This window comes from Aquarana catesbeiana, linkage group LG07, assembly GCF_042186555.1.
Source record: "Aquarana catesbeiana isolate 2022-GZ linkage group LG07, ASM4218655v1, whole genome shotgun sequence".
In the NCBI taxonomy this organism is placed as follows: Eukaryota; Metazoa; Chordata; class Amphibia; order Anura; family Ranidae; genus Aquarana; species Aquarana catesbeiana.
The window spans coordinates 218524015-218543024 of record NC_133330.1 but is presented as its reverse complement, the minus strand read 5'-3'; the positions used below and the strand labels follow the sequence as shown (position 1 = coordinate 218543024).

At 44.9% G+C, this 19010-nt stretch overlaps 1 protein-coding gene across 2 annotated transcripts in view; it reads right to left on the bottom strand.

The window, feature by feature from the left end:
- Nucleotides 1–19010, bottom strand: part of SASS6 (SAS-6 centriolar assembly protein) — a 139557-nt gene that overhangs the window by 1894 nt on the left and 118653 nt on the right. For both annotated transcript variants that reach the window (XM_073593047.1, XM_073593049.1), the window contains 6 exons: nucleotides 18774–18953; nucleotides 9902–9983; nucleotides 1060–1157; nucleotides 845–970; nucleotides 656–723; nucleotides 455–543 (listed from right to left, as the gene is read on the bottom strand). In XM_073593047.1, the coding sequence (XP_073449148.1) occupies nucleotides 455–543; nucleotides 656–723; nucleotides 845–970; nucleotides 1060–1157; nucleotides 9902–9983; nucleotides 18774–18953 (643 nt within the window). The remainder of the gene's footprint in view (nucleotides 1–454; nucleotides 544–655; nucleotides 724–844; nucleotides 971–1059; nucleotides 1158–9901; nucleotides 9984–18773; nucleotides 18954–19010) is intronic.

The window sequence follows — 19010 nt, the reverse complement described above, 5'->3', positions numbered from 1 at the left end:
TACACATATCAAAATTCAGCCGGTTCAGCAGGAACTGGCTGAATGTCAGTATGTGTGAACCTGTCTGTTGAATGCTGTGTAACCAATGGCTGCAGCAATGATCAGTGTATTATGACGTGGGGGTGGTGGAGAGAGTCCCCGCTATCAAAATATATTAGTGCAGATGCAGAAATCTGTCAGGTTTTTTTCGTTCAACCTGCCGGTTGAATGAAACAAAAACAAAAAACACACTTATCTGTGTATACCCCACTTTAGAGGGACCTATGTGTAATTACAAACCCTGAATAACTGCATTTTTCATCTGGACCTGAAATATACTCTTATGGGATGGGGACTATGCACACCAATAGGCAAAAGTCTGTAGATAATCTGCACTTGTATGGGCACCATAACCCTCCCGGCGTGCAAACACTGTTAAAGTATAGTTAGTGAGCACAAGTTTAAAAGTGCCTACCTGAAGCAGTGTTCTGGTTAAGGCCATGCAAAGGGAGGCCCACTTCTTGCTTCTTTAAATATTTCAAATCCAGGCCTGCGGATTCTCCACTGAAACAGAAAACGGCTTTAACATACTGATCTAGGTTGGTCAAGCTTTGGCAGTCAGAATGGAAGCTCTGGTGAAGTCAGGATAGAAGCAGTGACATGAGAAGGTACTTACTTTTCTTTGTTTGGCCCAGAAAGGCTTTGCGGCCGATTTAATTTTGCAAGTGGATTATTGTGGTGAACCTTGATGGGGGAGGGGGAAAAAAAAGGAGACTGACTATAACACTTTTGGAAACATAAAACTGAGCACATGTATGCAAGATCCCAAATATTTAGTCTCTGCCTTTCCAGACAGTTTCCTCACCCTCTGGCCTGCACGGTTTATGTCCAGAGGTTGATGGGAAGATACAGGGACTGGAAGAAAGGATGTAACTGGGTAGGAAGGTAGAGGGTAGTTTATGTGAGTGCTGTGACAAGGTATTCTTTCTGGCTGCGGTGAAAAAAACCAAAATGTTCAGTAAAATTACTGAGGTATTGGGATGCAGTCAGTATAAGTAGCAGATAAAAAAAATGACTCACCATTTGGTTGGGTGACACTGTGGCACGGAAGGGAGCATTGCTCCGATTGGACCCCACAGAATGCGTCTCATTCAGTTGCTTATTTAACCATGAAATGACTGCATAAAGACAGCAAGACAAATTGTTTAACCTTCAGCACCTTAGAAATCAGCTCCCAAGTTTCATACAGATTAGCTAACAAAATGGGCAGTGATTGGTTGCTGGATCCAACTACACCTCAGTAAAAGTAGCCCCAAGTGCAATGTAAATATTGGGGGTTTAGAGCAAGACAGACAACTCTGATTTAGGACCTTAATTAAATGCTGTATTTTAACCCGTTTACTAAGGTACATTTATAAACAGCATGGTAAAAATGAGGTTAAAAGCAAGCTTACGGCTGCTACTGCAGTTGTGCGCATGTAGCAAAAGCTGGCGTGAGACTTTTAGATAAACATGATTTCAGCATCTGTAGAACCTGATCACTTCTATGAGGCTTTTTCAACTGTGCACCAGCCACCCACCTTGGCAGCACCTGCAGTGGTTCCCAGAACCTCCCATTGGTTGTGCCTCCTGGGAGCCCAGGACATCCATTCTTTGCAACCGCAACATGTATTTCATCACTACCAGGGTCACATCGGTCACTCCTTAGCTACAGTAACCGAGGGTTTGACTACTTGCATCGGAGGGCAGACATTGGGGGGTTTTATAGACACTCAAATCTTAAGAGGACCTGTCACCTGTCCAATGCTATCACAAACTAAAGGAAAAAAAATAAATGTTAAAAGCAACCTCACAACCTCTACTGCAGAGTAGAGCATGCATCTGTATGTACACAAATTGCACCACACATTGGGTATCGCCACAATCTGAGTGAGCAAAAATTCTAGGGCCATATCCATGGTTAACTCTAAGCAGATAATCTGTCACCTGGGGGGGGGGGGGGTCTTGACATTTGCACCAATCTGCCATTTCCAGGTACTACAAAATAGTTTTTATCCCTGCCCCCTCAATTTCTACCCTCCAAAGCGCCAGCCTCACCTCAAGGACAGGCCGATTTGTGGATCACCTTAACCACTTCAGCCCCGCAAGAATTTACCCCCTTCCTGACCAGTGCGTTTTTTGCGATTCGGCACTGCGTTGCTTTAACTGACAATTGCGCGGTTGTGTGATGTGGCTCCCAAACGAAATTGACGTCTTTTTTTTTTTCCCACAAATAGAGCTTTCTTTTGTTGGTATTTGATCACCTCTGCGGTTTTTATTTTTTGCGCTATAAACAAAAAAATAGCGAAAATTTTGAAAAAATAAAGGAATTATTTTTAACTTTTTGCTATAATAAATAAATTTTTTTTCCTCAGTTTAGGCCAATATGTATTCTACATATTTTTGGTTTAAAAAAAAATCGTTTGCGCAAAAGCTATAGCGTTTACAAAATAGGGGATAGTTTTATGGCATTTTTATTATTAATTTTTTTTTTTTTTTTTTACTAGTAATGGCGGCGATCAGCAATTTTTATCGTGACTGCAACATTATGGCGGACACATCGGACATTTTTGGGACCACTGTCATTTATATAGCAATCAGTGCTATACAAATGCACTGATTCCTGTGTAAATGACACTGGTAGTGAAGGGGTTAAGTATGTCCTGGGGAGTGTTACTAACTGTGGGGGGCGTGGGTACATGTGACACAGCATTGATCTCTGCTCCCGATCACAGGGAGCAGAGATCAGTGACACTGTCACTAGGCAGAACAGGGAGATACTTGTTTACATTAGCATCTCTCCGTGAGGCGATCGCGGGCATCCCCGCGGCGATCAAGTCCGTGCGACCCGACTCACTGGGCTCCCGGGCTGGCGCCCGCACGCACTGGCAAGGCGGCAAATTCAAAGGGACATACGGGTACACCCATTTGCCCAGCCGTGACATTCTGCCGATGTACATCGATGTGCGCCGGTCGGGAGCCAGTTAAAGTGATTGTAAAGGCTCCTTTTTAAAAAAAAAAAAAAAAACACACACACAAAAACAAACATGTTATACTTACCTCCTTTGTGCAGTTGGTTTTGCATAGAGCAGCCCGGATACTCCTCTTCTCGGGTCCCTCTTTGCTGCTCTGAGTGCCCCTTAGCCAGAAACTTGCTACAGGGGTCACCCAAGCTGAGTCAAAGCCCCGTGTATCAATTCAGACACGGAGCCCCGACCCCTCTCTCCCCTGATTGACTGACAGACTTTGACAGTCGTGGGAGCCAATCTGGAGGAGTGTACTGGATGGCTGAGGGGATCGTGGACATCTCTAGAGAGAGAAGGAGCTAAACAGATATCTGTGTCCACAAGATCTGTCATCACTGCTCTCAGATTAGGGGAATTTCTGACATCAGTGAACATCCAAGATGCCCATCTTCACACCAACTCTTTGTATGCTTTGCTGTGGGAGATCAACACTTTCAATTTGTCACCCTGCCATTCGGGGTCTCCCCTGCTCCAAGAATCTTCACAAAAGTGCTTGCTCTGCTTCTAGCCTGGCTAAGATAGTAGGGCATCCAGGTCACAGGTTACCTAAAAGATCTTCTCCTAAAAGATTCTTCAGTCATGGTCCTGTGTTGAAACATCCAAAAGACAATGCAGTTCCTTCCAATAGATGAACATCAAGAAGTCTGCCCTCCAGCCTTACCATCCTCTGGAGTATTTGCAGCAGATTATGGATATGGCCCAGTAAAAAATTGTTTCTTTGAGGTCTATCTGTCAGGCACCAGGGTCAACCAGGCATTCCTCCAACTCACTTCTGCATTAAGGGTCCTGGGCCTCATGGTGGTCTACTTTGAGGCCTTTCACCTTGCGAAGTTCCATTCTAGGCCGTTGCAGCTCAGCATGATATGGGACATGCAGATCCCTTTTCTGGATCACCAGCTACTGCTCTCCAGCCAGGTGAAAATCTCCCCCGTCATGGTGGATTTTCAACTCTGCCTAAAGGCCCATACACACGATCTGACTTTTTGACAACAAACATGCAAATTAGCTGTTTTAAGGCAACATCCGACCGTGTGTACACTCCTTTGAACAAACTTTTTCTGTTTTCATCGGACAAATGGCTGTGCGAACAGACAAACTTGGTGGCAACAAAAGTCCTACGTCGGCAAGTCTGATCGTGTGTACACAAAACTATCGGACTTTAGTACAAAGTACAAACACGCATACTCAGAACCAATGCAAAAGATCAGACAATACAGAAGTTGACCAAAGGGTGGCTTTGGAGAATTGAACGTCCTCTTTTGAAGTGTCGTCCGTATGTTGAAACGTTCTTGTTTGTTGCCTAAAAAGTCCTGCCGTGTGTAGGGCTGGGGAAAAATAGATTTAAATCTTGAATCGAGTTGAGAGGTCAAATCGATTCAAAATTTAAGCAAATCGATTTTTTTTTTTTCACCGCACCGGTCCTGAGGCACTGCGGGCATGAGTTTTTAGGCGAGGCCGCGGCTTGGGCCGGACGCCTCGGACTAGGCCGAAGCCACGGCCTCGCCTAAAAACTCACGCCTGCAGCTCCTCAGGACCGGCGCGGTGTCCAAAAAAAAAAAAAACTCGATTCGAATCGTGAATCGAGTATCTTTTTAAGAAAATCAAAGATTTTTTTTTAAGAAAATCTCCCACCCCTAGCCGTGTGTATGCTTAACAAGTTCACAGGCTTTGTACAGAAATCCACGGAAAAGTTTGTTTGAAGTCCGATCGTGTGTATGAGGCTTTAGAATCCGGGAAATCATTCCTTCTCTCCACCTGGAAGGTGGTAATGAAAGGACACAAGCCTGAGGGGCTGGGGCAGGGTCTAAAATTCCCTGATTATTCAGTGAACCTGGTCCCCACAAAAATTGATGCTCCCCATCAACATTCTGGAATAGAATGATAGGGGCGACTCTCCTATGTGGTCACCCAGCCAGGATGCAGTTGGACAATATCTAGGCTGTGGCCTACCTAAAACTACCAAGAGGGTACCATAAAGTCAGGCAGCCCTGAAAGAAGCAAGGCTTTTTTTTTTCTCTCCTGGACAGAGAACCACATTCCAACTCTCTCTACTATCTATCGATATACATACAAAGAGTGCAAAACTGGCAAGCAGACTGTCTAAGTTGCCAACGCCCAGACTCCCTCAGATCTCCTTAATGCACTGTCAGAAATAGGAAATATAAGATGTGGGATATAATGGCCTCCAGATTCACTAAGAAAGTGGTCAGGTTTGCGGCTAGGTCCAGTGATCCCATGGCTTTCGCAGTGAATGCCCTGGTGGTTTCCTTGGATCAAATTTCCTGGTTTATTTATTCCCTTCAGTGAAGCTTCCTGCTTGACTGCTTCACAAGATAGAAGGGGAATGGAGTCTGGTCTCTCCAACATTAGACATAGGGGAACTTGGTACATAGACATGTTTAGACTCCTGGAGCACAAGCCTTGTTCTCCTCCAAATAGGCCAGACCTCCAGTCACATCCTGCTTCTTAGGCACTGGCTTTAATGGCATGGCTGTTGAAACCAGGTCCTAACAAAATATGAGGCATTAACTGACACTGTCAATCCCTTCTTGCTCAAGGTTAGAAAATCTACTTCTCAAAGGATCTAACACTGCACCTGGAAGATCTACTTTGGCTGGTGTGACAGTAGACACCTCAACCCTCTGGAATATTCTATTCTTCACATCCTGGCCTTCCTCCAGTCTAATGTGGACCAGCATCTGGCTCTAGGTACTCTGGAAAAGGCAGAGACCTGACTTTTTTTATTCTATAAACCTCTGGCATTGCACTCACATCAAGACCTTTATACAGGTCTCATGGTAAATCCCCACTTTGACCTTCTGTGTCTCCCATAGATTTGAATCTGATTCTTTCAGTTCCTATAAAACCTCTTTGAATTTATTCAGCATATTCCATTGGGGATCACACCAGTAGGGTGGCCACTACCTCAGTCAGGTGTCTTGGTGGCTATTTCTTGTAAGGAGCCTTTTCTCATTTTACACAGGAATAAGGAGGTCCTGAGACAGACCCTCTTTCCTCCCCAAGGTGGTCTCTTCATTTCCCCACAATGATATTGCCCTCCCTCCCCTATGTCCTGCCCTGAAACACACCAAGGATATTTGGTAAGGATGTGGTTAAAGAAATTAGGGTCCATCTAGCTGCTACATCTCTTCCTTCAGAGTCCCTTTATGTCATCTCTCTAGGTCCCAAGGCGGCCCCCGCTTCTTCCACCATTGCTAGGTGGCCCATGCAGCTAATGTCGACTTACACCTTCAAGGAAGTGTGTCTGCATTTCTTGGGCCTTTCAGTCCCTAGAGGAGCAGGTGATGACACTTCCAGTGTCTCGTTACACTGGATGTGTAATGAGGAGGGGAGCTGTCCCAAAGCCAAACTGATCGTTTAATGCGATTTTATTTCTGCTCAAATGTGAGTGCATATGATGTTAATTAAAAGCAAGTATTTTTAAGCAATCTTGCACGATGATTATGTTTTATTTGCTTTGAGAAATTGAATTTGGAGAAAGAAATTGTTTATGGAGACATCCTGGTATTCCTGGAGCCATTAGCTGAAAACCTATGTACGATCGAGCTGATCCTTTTGTGGATTATCACTAAAAGTGGCAATAGACCCAAGAGGGTCTTTATTTGAGGTGAGCAGGCATTGCACATGGAGGTGGTGGTGGATTACCTGTCAACACTTATTCTTTGCAGAGACTGTCACAGAGCACGGATTGAGTTTATCCACATCTCTTCAGAAATCAAGAGTTTTATTTATATTATTGTGCATGTGGACTTTTTGCATATATCTTTTAAGATCACGTTTTGTCCCTTACACACTGGAGTTTATTATGAAGCATATATTTTAAAATGTAGCCCACTATTAATTGTTTGTAGTAATTTGTACATGTGGTGCCAGAACACATTTTAAATAGCTGCAGCTGTTTTTCATTAAATAATGTGACTAATTATATTATAGTTTTTAGGTTGTTTGTTATACTCCTATCAGCGCTTTAGTAATATATTTTACATTTTTGAACACAAGGTACTTCAAGCTGTCATCTGAGTGTTTGGCATTTGTTGACCCTCGTTTTTATGGGCCTATTGCTGGTGTTTGCCATTTTGTTGCCCATTTCTTATTACCTGGGGATGTACCATGGTCTATGACCACCTGTCCTGTGCAATTAAAGTGGTTTTAAAGGCAAAAAGTGTCACTGCAATGCATTCTTGATCCAGCGCTGTGCCAGGCCGCTGCAGTTCTTCTCTCCTCTTCCTGGTCTCACTGGAGGGTCTGACGGTAGTGGGGGCCATTGGCTCCTGCTGCTGTCCATCACAACCATTAGGAGCGGGCAGCGGGGCCACACACACAGCCTGGCTCTGGACTGCGCCCACACAAGTGCCCCATAGCAAACGGCGTGCTATGGGGGAACTTGCAAAAGAAGAGCAACAGAGAGCGCTGTCAGGGGACCCCAGAAGAGGAGGTACAGGGACACTCAATGCAATACCACAGCATAGAGCTGGCAAGTATAAACTTATTTTTTATTTTAGGAAAAAACAAAAAAAATTGGGTTTACAACCGCTTTAAGATGACAGCAATTTCAAATTACCAGTAAATTCCACATCATGTAGTACAATACAGGACCCTCCTTCTCTGTCCTCCATTTCTTGCTACAAAACTGGAGTCCCACGGAGTGGGTGGAGTTATACGGGGATGCACTGGGGGCATTCCCAGCACAGCTTTTGCTAGTATCCAATCACTTAAAAGGTAGTGGCATATAACCCATAGTCTATGACTACATGTCCTTTACGTTTTTCAAATCAGTTTAGTTACTGCGGGGTACTACAGCAGAGACACCTCTTATGGAAAATATTGCTAAATTATCATTGTTCTAGTTACAGGAACCAAATTAAAAAAAAAAGATACACATGATGAAAAGGTGTCTATTAACCCTTTCACTGCCAAGGCCGTACGGACCTACAGGAGTGCCCACAGGTGACCTAGTCAGTATGGCGTACAGACCTCATTTCTCCCTCTCCTATAAGCCTATGGTCACTTCAATGACCATAAGCTTGAGTCTGTATTGTTCAGCAGACTCTGCTAAACAATTCTATAATGCTGATTAGCGGATTACAACCCACTAATCAGAGTTATTAACCCCTAATGTGACCACCCCCCACCCCCCGCTGCACCCTTCTATCTGAAACTGCCCCCCCCTCCTCTCCCCTTCACCCCCCATCTTCACCGCCTGCAAACCCGCTCCCTGCAGCCACCATCATTGGCCGGCAACCCTACTCTTCCACTCACACCAGCTTCAGGTGCTGCATGGGGCTTGGGGATGCAGATGTGTCCCCCCACCAATCAGATGCGCCCCCCCTATATGGCATCTCTCCTTCCCCTCCTGCACAGATCTCCGTGATTTGTCACCTTGGAGAGCGCGGGGGGTGAGGGACAGCGGTGCGGGTGGGGGTGAAGTAGGGGCTTAGTAAACGTGTGTTTACTAAGATCCCCCCACAGTAGAAGAGAGGGCACATGCAGCGATCACTACTGAGCACTGTTATGTGCCCACTGACAGCTGATACATTATAACCGTGTTACAATGTATTAGTCTGTCATTTTCTGAATGAATGGAATCTCTATACAGATTCTCATTCATTCAAGTAAAGCGATACAATGAAAGGGACTATCTTCAGTCCCTTTCTCTGTCTCAAAAAAAAGAGATATGGGGGTCTGTTTAGACCTTTGATATCTCACCAAAGCCCCACAATGGGTGGTCCAATTGGGCCCGCCTGAAAAACGGCAGGCAGACCAAATCGGTGTGCTTGTGTGAAAGGGGCATAAGGCCTTGTACTTTTACGGGGATGCACAGGTGTTCCATGCATCTCTGTGCAGGCAGTCCCATCGATGTCATTTGGGATGTAGCACCTGCACAAACAGGGCCGTTGCTCCCAATTTTACATCCATGTAGGACCGCATGCATGTCCCTGAGCTCACACTGCCTGCGTTTGGGGTCACGTGCCCACACGGATGTCAGATTGGGATCAGCAGCCATGCTTGTGCAGGTGTTGCATCCCAATTGACATAAATGGGACTGCCTGTACGGGGATGCACGGAACACCTTTGCGGGTCACAAAGGGCCCTCCATGGGCATACACTTTAGTATGCCACATGTGAAGGATGCTTTAGTACTAATTTAGCAGGAATTTTGTAAGTTACATTGTGTTTGTGTGCAATATTAATGATTTTAGTGTATTTTTAGTGAAAATAATGAACATGTAATTATTGCAGGGCCCAAAAAATCAGTAGCACTTTTTTTATTCTACAGGTCATGTGCTTTTAGAAAATGTTGAGTTTGAGGGGTCTTTTCAAATTCTGAAAGCTTTATGTAAAAAAATGAAAACCTCCAGATTTTTAGAGAAATTGTTGGGTACATTCGATTTTCACCATTTTGCAAAAAGGTGCAATTTAAAATTTACAAATATTTACAGTTATTTATTAAAGCCATAACAGGTTAAGCTTTTATATTTAGTAGGGATTTAGCAGGAATTTTGTAAAATTAGCTGTGCTTTTATCTGCCAATATTGGTTTTAGTGTATTTTTTGCAAATATACTGGTTTGATAAACATTTGCGCAAATACCGCAGGGTCTAAAAAAAAAATCAGTAGCACCTTTTTTATTCTACTTATCATGTGCTTTCAGAAAATATATGGTTTGAGGGGGTCCTTCACAAATTCTGAAAGCTATAAGTGAAAAATAAAAAAGCAAAGGAAAAATTGCAAAAATGATCTGGCCACCTGAGTGTACAAAATGGAGCACAGGGCCTGGCAGCGAAAGGGTTAACAGCAGCCAAAAATATACATGTTATCAGATCATTTTTAACTCACCGTTCTCGTTTGTTTTAAGCAGTTCTTTGCTCTCTTCCAACTTTTGCTCGGTTTCTTGAAGTCTTTCATGCAACTTTCCTACCTTAAGAAAAAAAAAAATCTAGCTTGGTTTCACAAAATTATTGCCAACAACATTAACTACTTTGAATTTCAGTTCCCCTATAAAGCAGTCTTATATACTTAAGGGGGCAAAAAAAAAAAAAAATATTGGATTTTTGTACTTACAGTAAATTTCTTTTCACCAAGTTCATTGAAGGACACCAATAACTTCATCGTGGATGGGTTTGATTATGCCACCTTTAGGAACAGGATGCTAAGCGCAACTTAAAAAATAAAAGCATCCCTAACGGCGGCCCTCTGGTGGTGGCCAAATCCCCTATCTGCAAGACAGGATTCTGTTGGTAGCCAGCAGATGACCAAGCAGCTGCCTTGCAAATCTGCGAAGCAGAATGAAAAACCGGCCATAATGCACAAGCACCCTGGCAGAGTGCAAAGTAGCTGGGAAAGGAGCTTCTCGGCTGGATATGGCATAGGACTAGATCACAGAGCAGCAAATTCAGCTAAACATAGTGGAAGAGGAAGCATCCTGTCCTGCCCAGGACCAACCAGAAAGATGAAAAGAGTCAGACAGCCGACCAAAGGCTGCAGCTGGGAGGTAAACCCCAATGCCCCCGACCACTATCCAGGCAAGCGCTTCCTCTTGCAGATGAGAGGGAAACAGGCACAGGGAACGTAAAATTATATAATAGATTAGAGGGAGACCAATATAGCGAAAAAAGGGAGCAATAGGCTCCAACGCCCGACAAGCAGATGCGACAGCCACCAGAAGCCACTTTGCGCTAGGTCAAAAATGGAAGCTCTCTGATATTAAATAATTAAAAAAAAAAAACTATCGTAAGGCGGTCAGAACAAGATTCACAGCCAATGGTGGCAGAAGGCCTAGAAAGGAAGGAGAAACTATCCAAAAGACCCCCCCCCCTCCCCTAAACTACAGAAAGGAGATGGTGGTACAGGTTTCCCCCGATTTCTCTTTGTACCATAAGGCAGTACTACTGCCCCGTGTACTTACATTTTCTGCAGATTTTTGTCTTCAGATTTACCAAAACCATATAACATGAGGTGAAACCGTAAAAGTTTTGATTTGTATGCAATGAGGTAGTGCCTTGCACTACATGGTTTTGGTAAATCTGAAGACAAAAATCTGCACAAAATCGAATAGGGTGTATGGGGCTTTAGACTGGTTCCATCAGAGACACCAAACAAGGAGTCGCCATGAAGACCGTAATCTCCCCCCGGGATCCTCGAGCTTTTCAAAGTGCGGAATGGAGGACTGGCTCAAGGCATTTTCCCTTACTCATTTCCTCTGTATGTCTTGTAAAGCACAGAAGCGCAATTACAAAATATTAACACAATGGTATTACTGCCCAAGTAAACGCTTTCCTACTTTTTTAAATACTTGCTAACAGTGCCATGGACACGAGGGCACCTACATCCATATTTGGTGGAGTTGTCTGCCCCTCAAACTATGGGACACAATTTTTAACTTGTATAACAACTCCTATCTTACAAATTATAGAAACACCCCACAAATAGCATTACTGTCCATAATCTCGGGTAAAGTGAAATCGGTGAAACGCGCTGACCTAAGACTTTCTAATCATAACAAGGCAAATCATACCCCAAAACTGGAAGTCACAAGTTATCTCTATGTTGGCGGTGTGGTTTGAGGTCCTGAGTGAACTTACAGTATATGAATGTAACGTATGATTGCACAAGACAATGATAAGTCAGAACAATTCAGTACAGTGTGAATGTCTTGTTGGGTATTCCCTGACACACCTAAATTTAAACAGTACTTAACCTGTGACCCTGATTTGTTTGAGAAGGTACTAAACATCTAAGCTGGACCTCACTTGCACACCTCTTCCCCTCTTTTTTTTCCCCCTTTTTGCTTTCTCTAGTTTTTCTCTGTTCTTTTCCCCCTATTTTTCTTTGTATCTATTAAGTATGGCTTGAAAATTGTTTCGGTACTCTAAGGCAGTGATCTGTTTTTGTTTTTATACAATTGTTACTATCCTTTACCATGCCATTTATAAAGCACCTCTGACCTTATGATGATCTGGGTGTCATTAGGCGATATGCAGAGCAGTGACAGAACAACCCAATCCAGCCATTGTATACTTCCACTAAGCCTTTCAGCCACCCTGCAGGACGATATGAGGTTGTTGTGATGCTGCTGGACTACCCAGATCTATGATACCTGGCCTTCCATCCAGCACCATGACTGATTGAAGACAAAACGATCCTTGATCCATCCACAGGAACAAAATCCATCAATTGAAAACAAAAAACATTGAGACTAGTCAACTAGCCGTCAGAATGACATGAACATACAGGGGAATTTATCCACCCCGCTCCACGATTGTCTACCCTGGAGGTCACTGCCCTTGAGAGCCATCAGAAGAATCTTGGGAACACCCGACTTCCAAGCCAGAGGTCGCTTACACTGATGCCCTTATCTTTTGGTGTACTTCACCACAAGCTTTGTTGACTCATCAGGCGTATGTCCTTCCAGTAAGCCTTCATCCAATTGGTGGTGGATATTCTACTCACAACTTTTTTTACACCTGTCTCCATCTTTGATGCCAGGAGGATGAATTCAGTTTAAGTGTTTAGACTTATCACACGTTTGGTTTCCTTATCTGTGTACTTCACGTTCATTTTATGTACACATACTTATTATTATTGTGGACTTATTCAATCATGTTTTCTTCACATATTTACAACACGTTTGAGATTCACATGATCACTATATGGTCTCGGTTTATCCAGAGACCGTTTCTTTAGCGCTGCACTTCCATTTTGTTATCTTTGTTTGCAATTGTCTGTTTGCTGTGCTGGCTGCTGTTCATTGCCTAAAGGAACAGCGTGGTATTTTTTTCACGTTTAACAAAAAAGCATCGACCGCAACAAAATCCATCGACAGGAACAACAAAGGGAGTTTAAAAAACGCTTTGCATCCTAATTCCTAGGATGCTAGGCAAAAATTGAATCCTGTCTTGCAGATAGGGGGTTTGGCCACCACCAGAGAGCTGCCCCTTAGGCATGATTCTAGTTTTAAATTGCGCTTCGTATCCTGCTCCTGAAGGTGGTGGCATCAAACCCATCCACCGTGAAGTAAGCTGTGTCCTTCAAGGAACGATAGAGAAAAATTGTTATACAATGTGAATATACAAGCATATTTAACATAAGGTGCTAAGATATATTGTCGTTTTTCCTGCAAAGAGTACTCAGACATGAGACGACAGCCACATGTTTCAGTTACTTATTGCTGTTGCTCAACATGCAAGTTACAAAACCTGTGACTACTGCTGACAGGGGGCACCATCTCCTGCTTCGCCCTCCCGTTCCCACAGAAGACACTTGCAAGCTCAGCTGAACCAGATTTATCTAGAGCACTTTCAGAATTCTAGAGGTTGGTCAACAGGGTTTCTATTACCTGTTTGTCCTTTAAGTTCTATGATCTAGAGCAGGGGTCAGCAACCAGTAGATCGCAGATGGGTGACTAATAGAGCTTGGTCTGGACTTGCTGACCTGCCATTCCATAGCATCAAAGAGTGCAATGCAGATGAACTACTTGTAAAGTTGGAGCTGCAGTGGGGGGCAAGAGCCGCATAAGCCGATGCCTCCTCTGTAGTGCTGGCTCCAGTCCCATGTGAAGTGATACCAACTGCACCCACCTCTTATCCCGGTTAGCGGTCTCCAGAGTGGTGCCAGCAGCAGGAAATAGAGATCTTCAGGTCAGCAATATACTGAGCATAATAGTATAAGGCTGCTTTCACACTGATGTGCTGCAGTTTACTCACACCGTGGATGCAGTGCAGTGTACTTGCAGCTTTGCTGAGCTTAGCCATAGACTTCTATTATATCCTGTGGGTTTGGTGCACTTTTTGAATATAGGGGTTATGGTGTGCTTTCAGAAAGTGCACCACACCGGCAGGATATAATAGAAGTCTATGGCAAAGCACAGCTAACCCAGGAAAGTCAGATACACTTCACTGCACTGTGGTACAGGTAAATTAGTGCGATAGCAGCCTTATAGGGCGTCAAAACAGTAAAGGTTAATTTACATTTGCAGTTTGGGGGGGGGGGGGGGGGCGGTGGTAAAACTCCATAGTTAAGACATGTTTTCCTCACCCCCGCTAGCTGCAGTGGTCAGGGGTGTAAACATGTCACACCCGAAGCAGGAGTCATACGCCCTCTCATGATTGGTGGTTGTAGCACCTGCCAAGCATGACCCATTCAAGTGAATGAGGCTGTTCTGCAAGTGCCCTACAGCCTTGTGCAGTACAGCAAACAAGGGGTTAAAGCAGGCATCATCGTGTTGCTTTTTCACCACCTGCTTTAACCCCTTGGACCCTGCAGAAGTATGCAGTTGGGGAGCACTTGTAGAGTGGCCCCATTTACTTCAATGGGTCGCGATTGGCAGGTAGTAGCACCCACCAAAAGCAACAGGGGGTTTAATTCCTGCTGCGGCATGTGTATTATTACTATTATAGTACAGGACTTATATAGCATCAACAGTTTGCATAGCACTTTACAACATAGAGGGGGACAGCACAATTACAATACAGTTCAATACAGAAGAGACAGGAGGGCCCTGCTCGTGGAGCTTACATTCTAAAGGGAGGGGGGAGGGGGGAGGTGGTACGGAAGGTAGTAGCTGTGGGGGATGGTCTCATGGGGGTGGCTCGGGTACAGTTATTCTTAGGTGGGTGTGGGATAGGCTTCCCTGAGAAAATGAGTTTTTAGGGATCTCCTAAATTTGGACAGGGTAGGGGCTGACTGGACACTCCAGGGCAGGGAGTTCTGAAGAATGGGAGAGGCTCTAGAGAAGTCCTGGAGGCGAGCCTGGGGAGGTGGTGACAAGGGAGCTAGAGAGCAGAAGGTCTTGGGAGGAGCGGAGAGGAAGATTTGGGTGATATCTGCAGATGAGGTTGGTGATGTAGCTGGGAGAGATGTGGATGGCCTAGTACGTTGTGGTTAGTATTTTGAATTTTATACAGTGGGGTAGTGAAAGCCAGTGAAGAGATTGGCAGAGAGGAGCAACAGTCACATATCGGTTAGTGAGGTGTATGAGTCTAGCACCAGCATTCATAATAGACTAAAGGGGGATAGCCTGTGTAAGGGTAAGTCATTGAGGAGAGAGTTGCAGTAGTTGAGGCAGGAAATAACCAAGGAGTGAATAAGTTGTTTTGTGGTGTCAGTTAGGAAGGGGCGAATTCTGGAGATGTTGCGGGGGTTAAAGGCTGCAAGATTTAGCCAGTGATTGAATGTGGGGGGCTGAAGGAGAGATCAGAGTCTAGGATTACACTCAGCCCCCTGGCATGTGTGGAGGGACCAATGGTTGTGCCGTTGATCTTAATAGTAAAGTCATGTGGAGGGGATAGGGGAGGAGGAAATATTACAAGGTCAGATTTAGAAAGATTGAGTTTAAGAAAGTGGTGTGACATCCAAACCGATATGTCATTCAGTAAATTTGTGATCCGTGAGGAGATTGAGGGGGTGTGCTGAGGAGTGGAGAGATAGATCTGGGTGTCATCAGCATAGAGGTGGTATTGGAAGCCATGGGAGGTTATCAACTGGCCCAGGGAAGAGGTATAGAGAGAGAATAGGAGGGGCCAAGGACGGAGTCTTGGGGAACCCAACAGAAAGAGGAGTGGAGGAGATGGTTTTGTATGTGACACTGAAAGTGCGCTGAGATAGGTAGGAGAACCAGGATAGAGCAGAATCACGGAGGCCAAGGGAGTGGAGTTTGTTGAGGAGCAGCAGGTGGTCAACTGTGTGGAAGTCAGCAGAGAGGTCCAAGAGTATGCGTGTTAAGTACTGAGGGTTAGTTTTAGCAGTTAGGTCGTTGGTGAGTTTTAGTAGGCCTGTTTCAGTGGAATGTTGTGGACATTAGGGGGAATCGAGAAAATTGTTGTCAGTGAGGTAGCAACTCGAGGAGCTTGGAGGCAAACAGGAGCAGGGAGATGGGTCTTACTTTATTCAAACAGGTGGGGTTCAGTCAGGGTTTTTTTAAGTATTGGGGTAACCAGTGCATGTTTGAGCGGGGGGGGAGGTGCCAGAGGAGAGGGAGAAGTTGAAGATGTGGCTTAGAGAGTTCAGGATAGAGCGGGAAGGTGGTCACAGTAATTGTGAGGGGATATGGTCCAGGGGACAAGTGGTGGGTGGGACACAGAAAGGAGTTTGGCAACTTCCTTGGTGGTAACAGGGCTGAAGGAGGAAAATATTGAGTGCGATGTTGGACCTGATGTGTTGAATTGGGGGGGTTTGGATGCTTGATATCTCATCACGAATTTTGTCGATTTTGCTTTTGAAATGGTTGGCAATCTCCTGGGCGGTAAGCAAGTTGGTGGGTGGAGGCGGGGGGGAGTTGGGAATTAAAGATAGAAAAAAGTTAAACAAGGTTTGGATGAGAGGGTTTTGATGAGTGTTGTAGTAGGTTTGTTTAGAAGTGTGGAAGCAGGAGTTGTATTTGAGAAGGGCAGATTTGTAGAGGATAAAGTCTTGCAGGGATTTAGATTTATCCCACGCTCGCTCAAGAGCATGGCTGTATCTCTTGAGACTTCTGGTGTCATCTGTTTGCCAGGGTTGCAGCAGACGAGGCCTGGTTCTGCGTGTAAAAAGAGGAGCAGGTGCGTCCAGTGAGGAAGACAGTGTGTTGTAGATGGAAGTGGTCAGGTCTGGGCAGGACAGGGGTGCGATTTTATCGTAAAAGCCATCAGTAGCAGACTGAAGGGAGGTGTTGAGGTGGCGAAGGTTCGTGCGGGTAGCGGTTTGCAGCATGGGAGGTAGGAGATAGGGATGGTGTGAAACGGATAAGGTTGTGATCGGAAAGAGCAAAGGGGGTGTTAAAGAGGTTGCAGGGAGTGCAGAGATGGGAGAATACAAGGTCAAGAGTGTTGCCATTTGAGTGAGTGGTGGTTTGTGTCCATTGCATTAGGTAAAAAGTGGAGGTTAAGATGAGTAGTTGTTGCGGTGTGAACATTGATTGGAATGTTAAAGTCACCAAGGACAATGGCAGGTACTTCAGAGGAGAGAAAGTAGGGTAGCCATGCGGAGAAGTCGTCCAGAAAGCGTGACACTGGACCAGGAGGCCGATAAATGACTGCGATCCTTAGACAAACTGGAGAGAAAAGACAAATGCAGTGTACTTTGAAAGAGCAGAGGGAAAGAGAGGGAGGTGTAAGAAGAACCTGGAAGGTGCATTGTGGGGAGGGGAGAAGTCTGACACTGCCTCCTTTTCATTCACTGGGTATGGGTGAGTCCAGAGGAGGCCACTGGGGGAGAGGGCAGCTGGAGAGGTAGTGTCGGATTCCTGAAGCCAGGTTTCGGTAATAGCAGATTAAGGGAGTTGGAGAGGAAAAAGGTCATTGTTTGTTGAAGACTGAGTGGCACACAAAAGGGGAGAGGGGGGGGGCTGACTCATGGAATCAGGGAAATTGAGATGAGTGGGAGTTACGGCTACTGTCAGAGGAGGTAGACTGCCAATTTTGGGGGTGAGAATTGGCTGGAGGAGGCCCAGGGTTTGGTGCGATGTCCCCAGACATTAGGAGTAGTAGAAGGGTCAGGGTAGTAAGGTGAGAGTGGGATTTATATGGAGGGCAGATGCTGTAGTGGAGTGGAAGTGGCGACACTGCATGAGCTCAGAATGAGCAAGTGATAAGCGCAGTAATATTGAGTGGGCAGAAGTGAGGGAGATATGTACAGGCTGTGGGCTGGAGAGGAGGGGGTAAAGAAATGAGAGTTTGAGGAGAGAGGACGTTATGGAAAAGAAGATTAATATAAGCATGTTGGAGGGTAGAGAGAGGGAGAAAGAAAGAAGGCTAAGCAAAGGGAGAAGATGAAAGGGAACTTCCCGACAACTTGGTGTGGACCACTAATGCCTGTACTTGCTTTTTGTAGAAGTACCTTTGTCAAAGTGCCGTGTACAAGTGCCAGCCACTTATCGCCAAAGTGGCACTTTGCGCAAGGAGTGGCCAGCCATACCCCCGCCAGCCATCCCAAAAGTTGAACTAAATTTATACTGGAATGGTGTAGGGGGAGGTTGCAATTATTCAATTAGGAGCTGATAAAAACAGGCTCATGGGGAGGGTGGGGGTTTACAACTGGCCTGGACAGAGTGCAAAGCAAGAGGAGGCAACAGGATGAGGTTAAAAGTTTGATCTTGTCCAAGGCAGCATAATAGAAAGTAAGTGTCACTTTGAAAAAAATAAACAAACAAGCAAGTATAGACAGCAGTTTCAAATTCTTAGCAAGTCAGGAGTTTGAGTTCAGTCAGGCAGTGGAGCCCAGTGTTTAAGAGAAGAGTGGAGTCTAAGCAGTGTACACCGTTGGCTGCTGCCTCAGCAACTAAAGGGGGTAGGGATTGGGGGCAGTAAAACCACTATTCCACCCGCAGAGTTTTACCACCCCCAACTTTACGTGTGAACAAGCATTAAGGGTATCTCTGCGGAATGCAACTAAGGGTTCATTTACAAGTGCAGGAGGCACTGCTGCTCCCCTGAAAAGCGATCTGAGAGTATTTGACAAGTGGTGAGGAAGCGATATGTTGCCTCCTCACCACCTGATTTAAATCCATGATTGCAATGCATGCAATTGCGAGACAGTAGTAAGGCAATTGGAGTTGTAAATCAGGTGTCAGGAGGCGACACTGTGCCCGGTAATCTTTGACTTCTCTCATGTTGTTCAGGCAGATCTCCACCTCTTAAAGGTTACCTACCCCTGATCTACAGTATGTTTCAACATCTGAAATATAAACACATCTTACCAGTTTGACTTTAATTATATCTATCGCCCTTTAACTTACCTCCTCTTCTTTCACATGAAGACTATGCTGGACATCAGTCATTTTTTTCTCCCTTTCCTGAATCAGCTTCTCCTTTTCAGACAAAAGTTTTTCCTGCTGCACAGTCACAGAATTTTTTAGCTTTAGTTTGCCCATTAAAGTCTTCAGGTCTCCTTGAAGCTTCTTAATAATAGTATTGGCCTTTGGTAAACAAATTAAAGTAAAAAAGAAAAACATGATCATTTGAACCAAACTGAA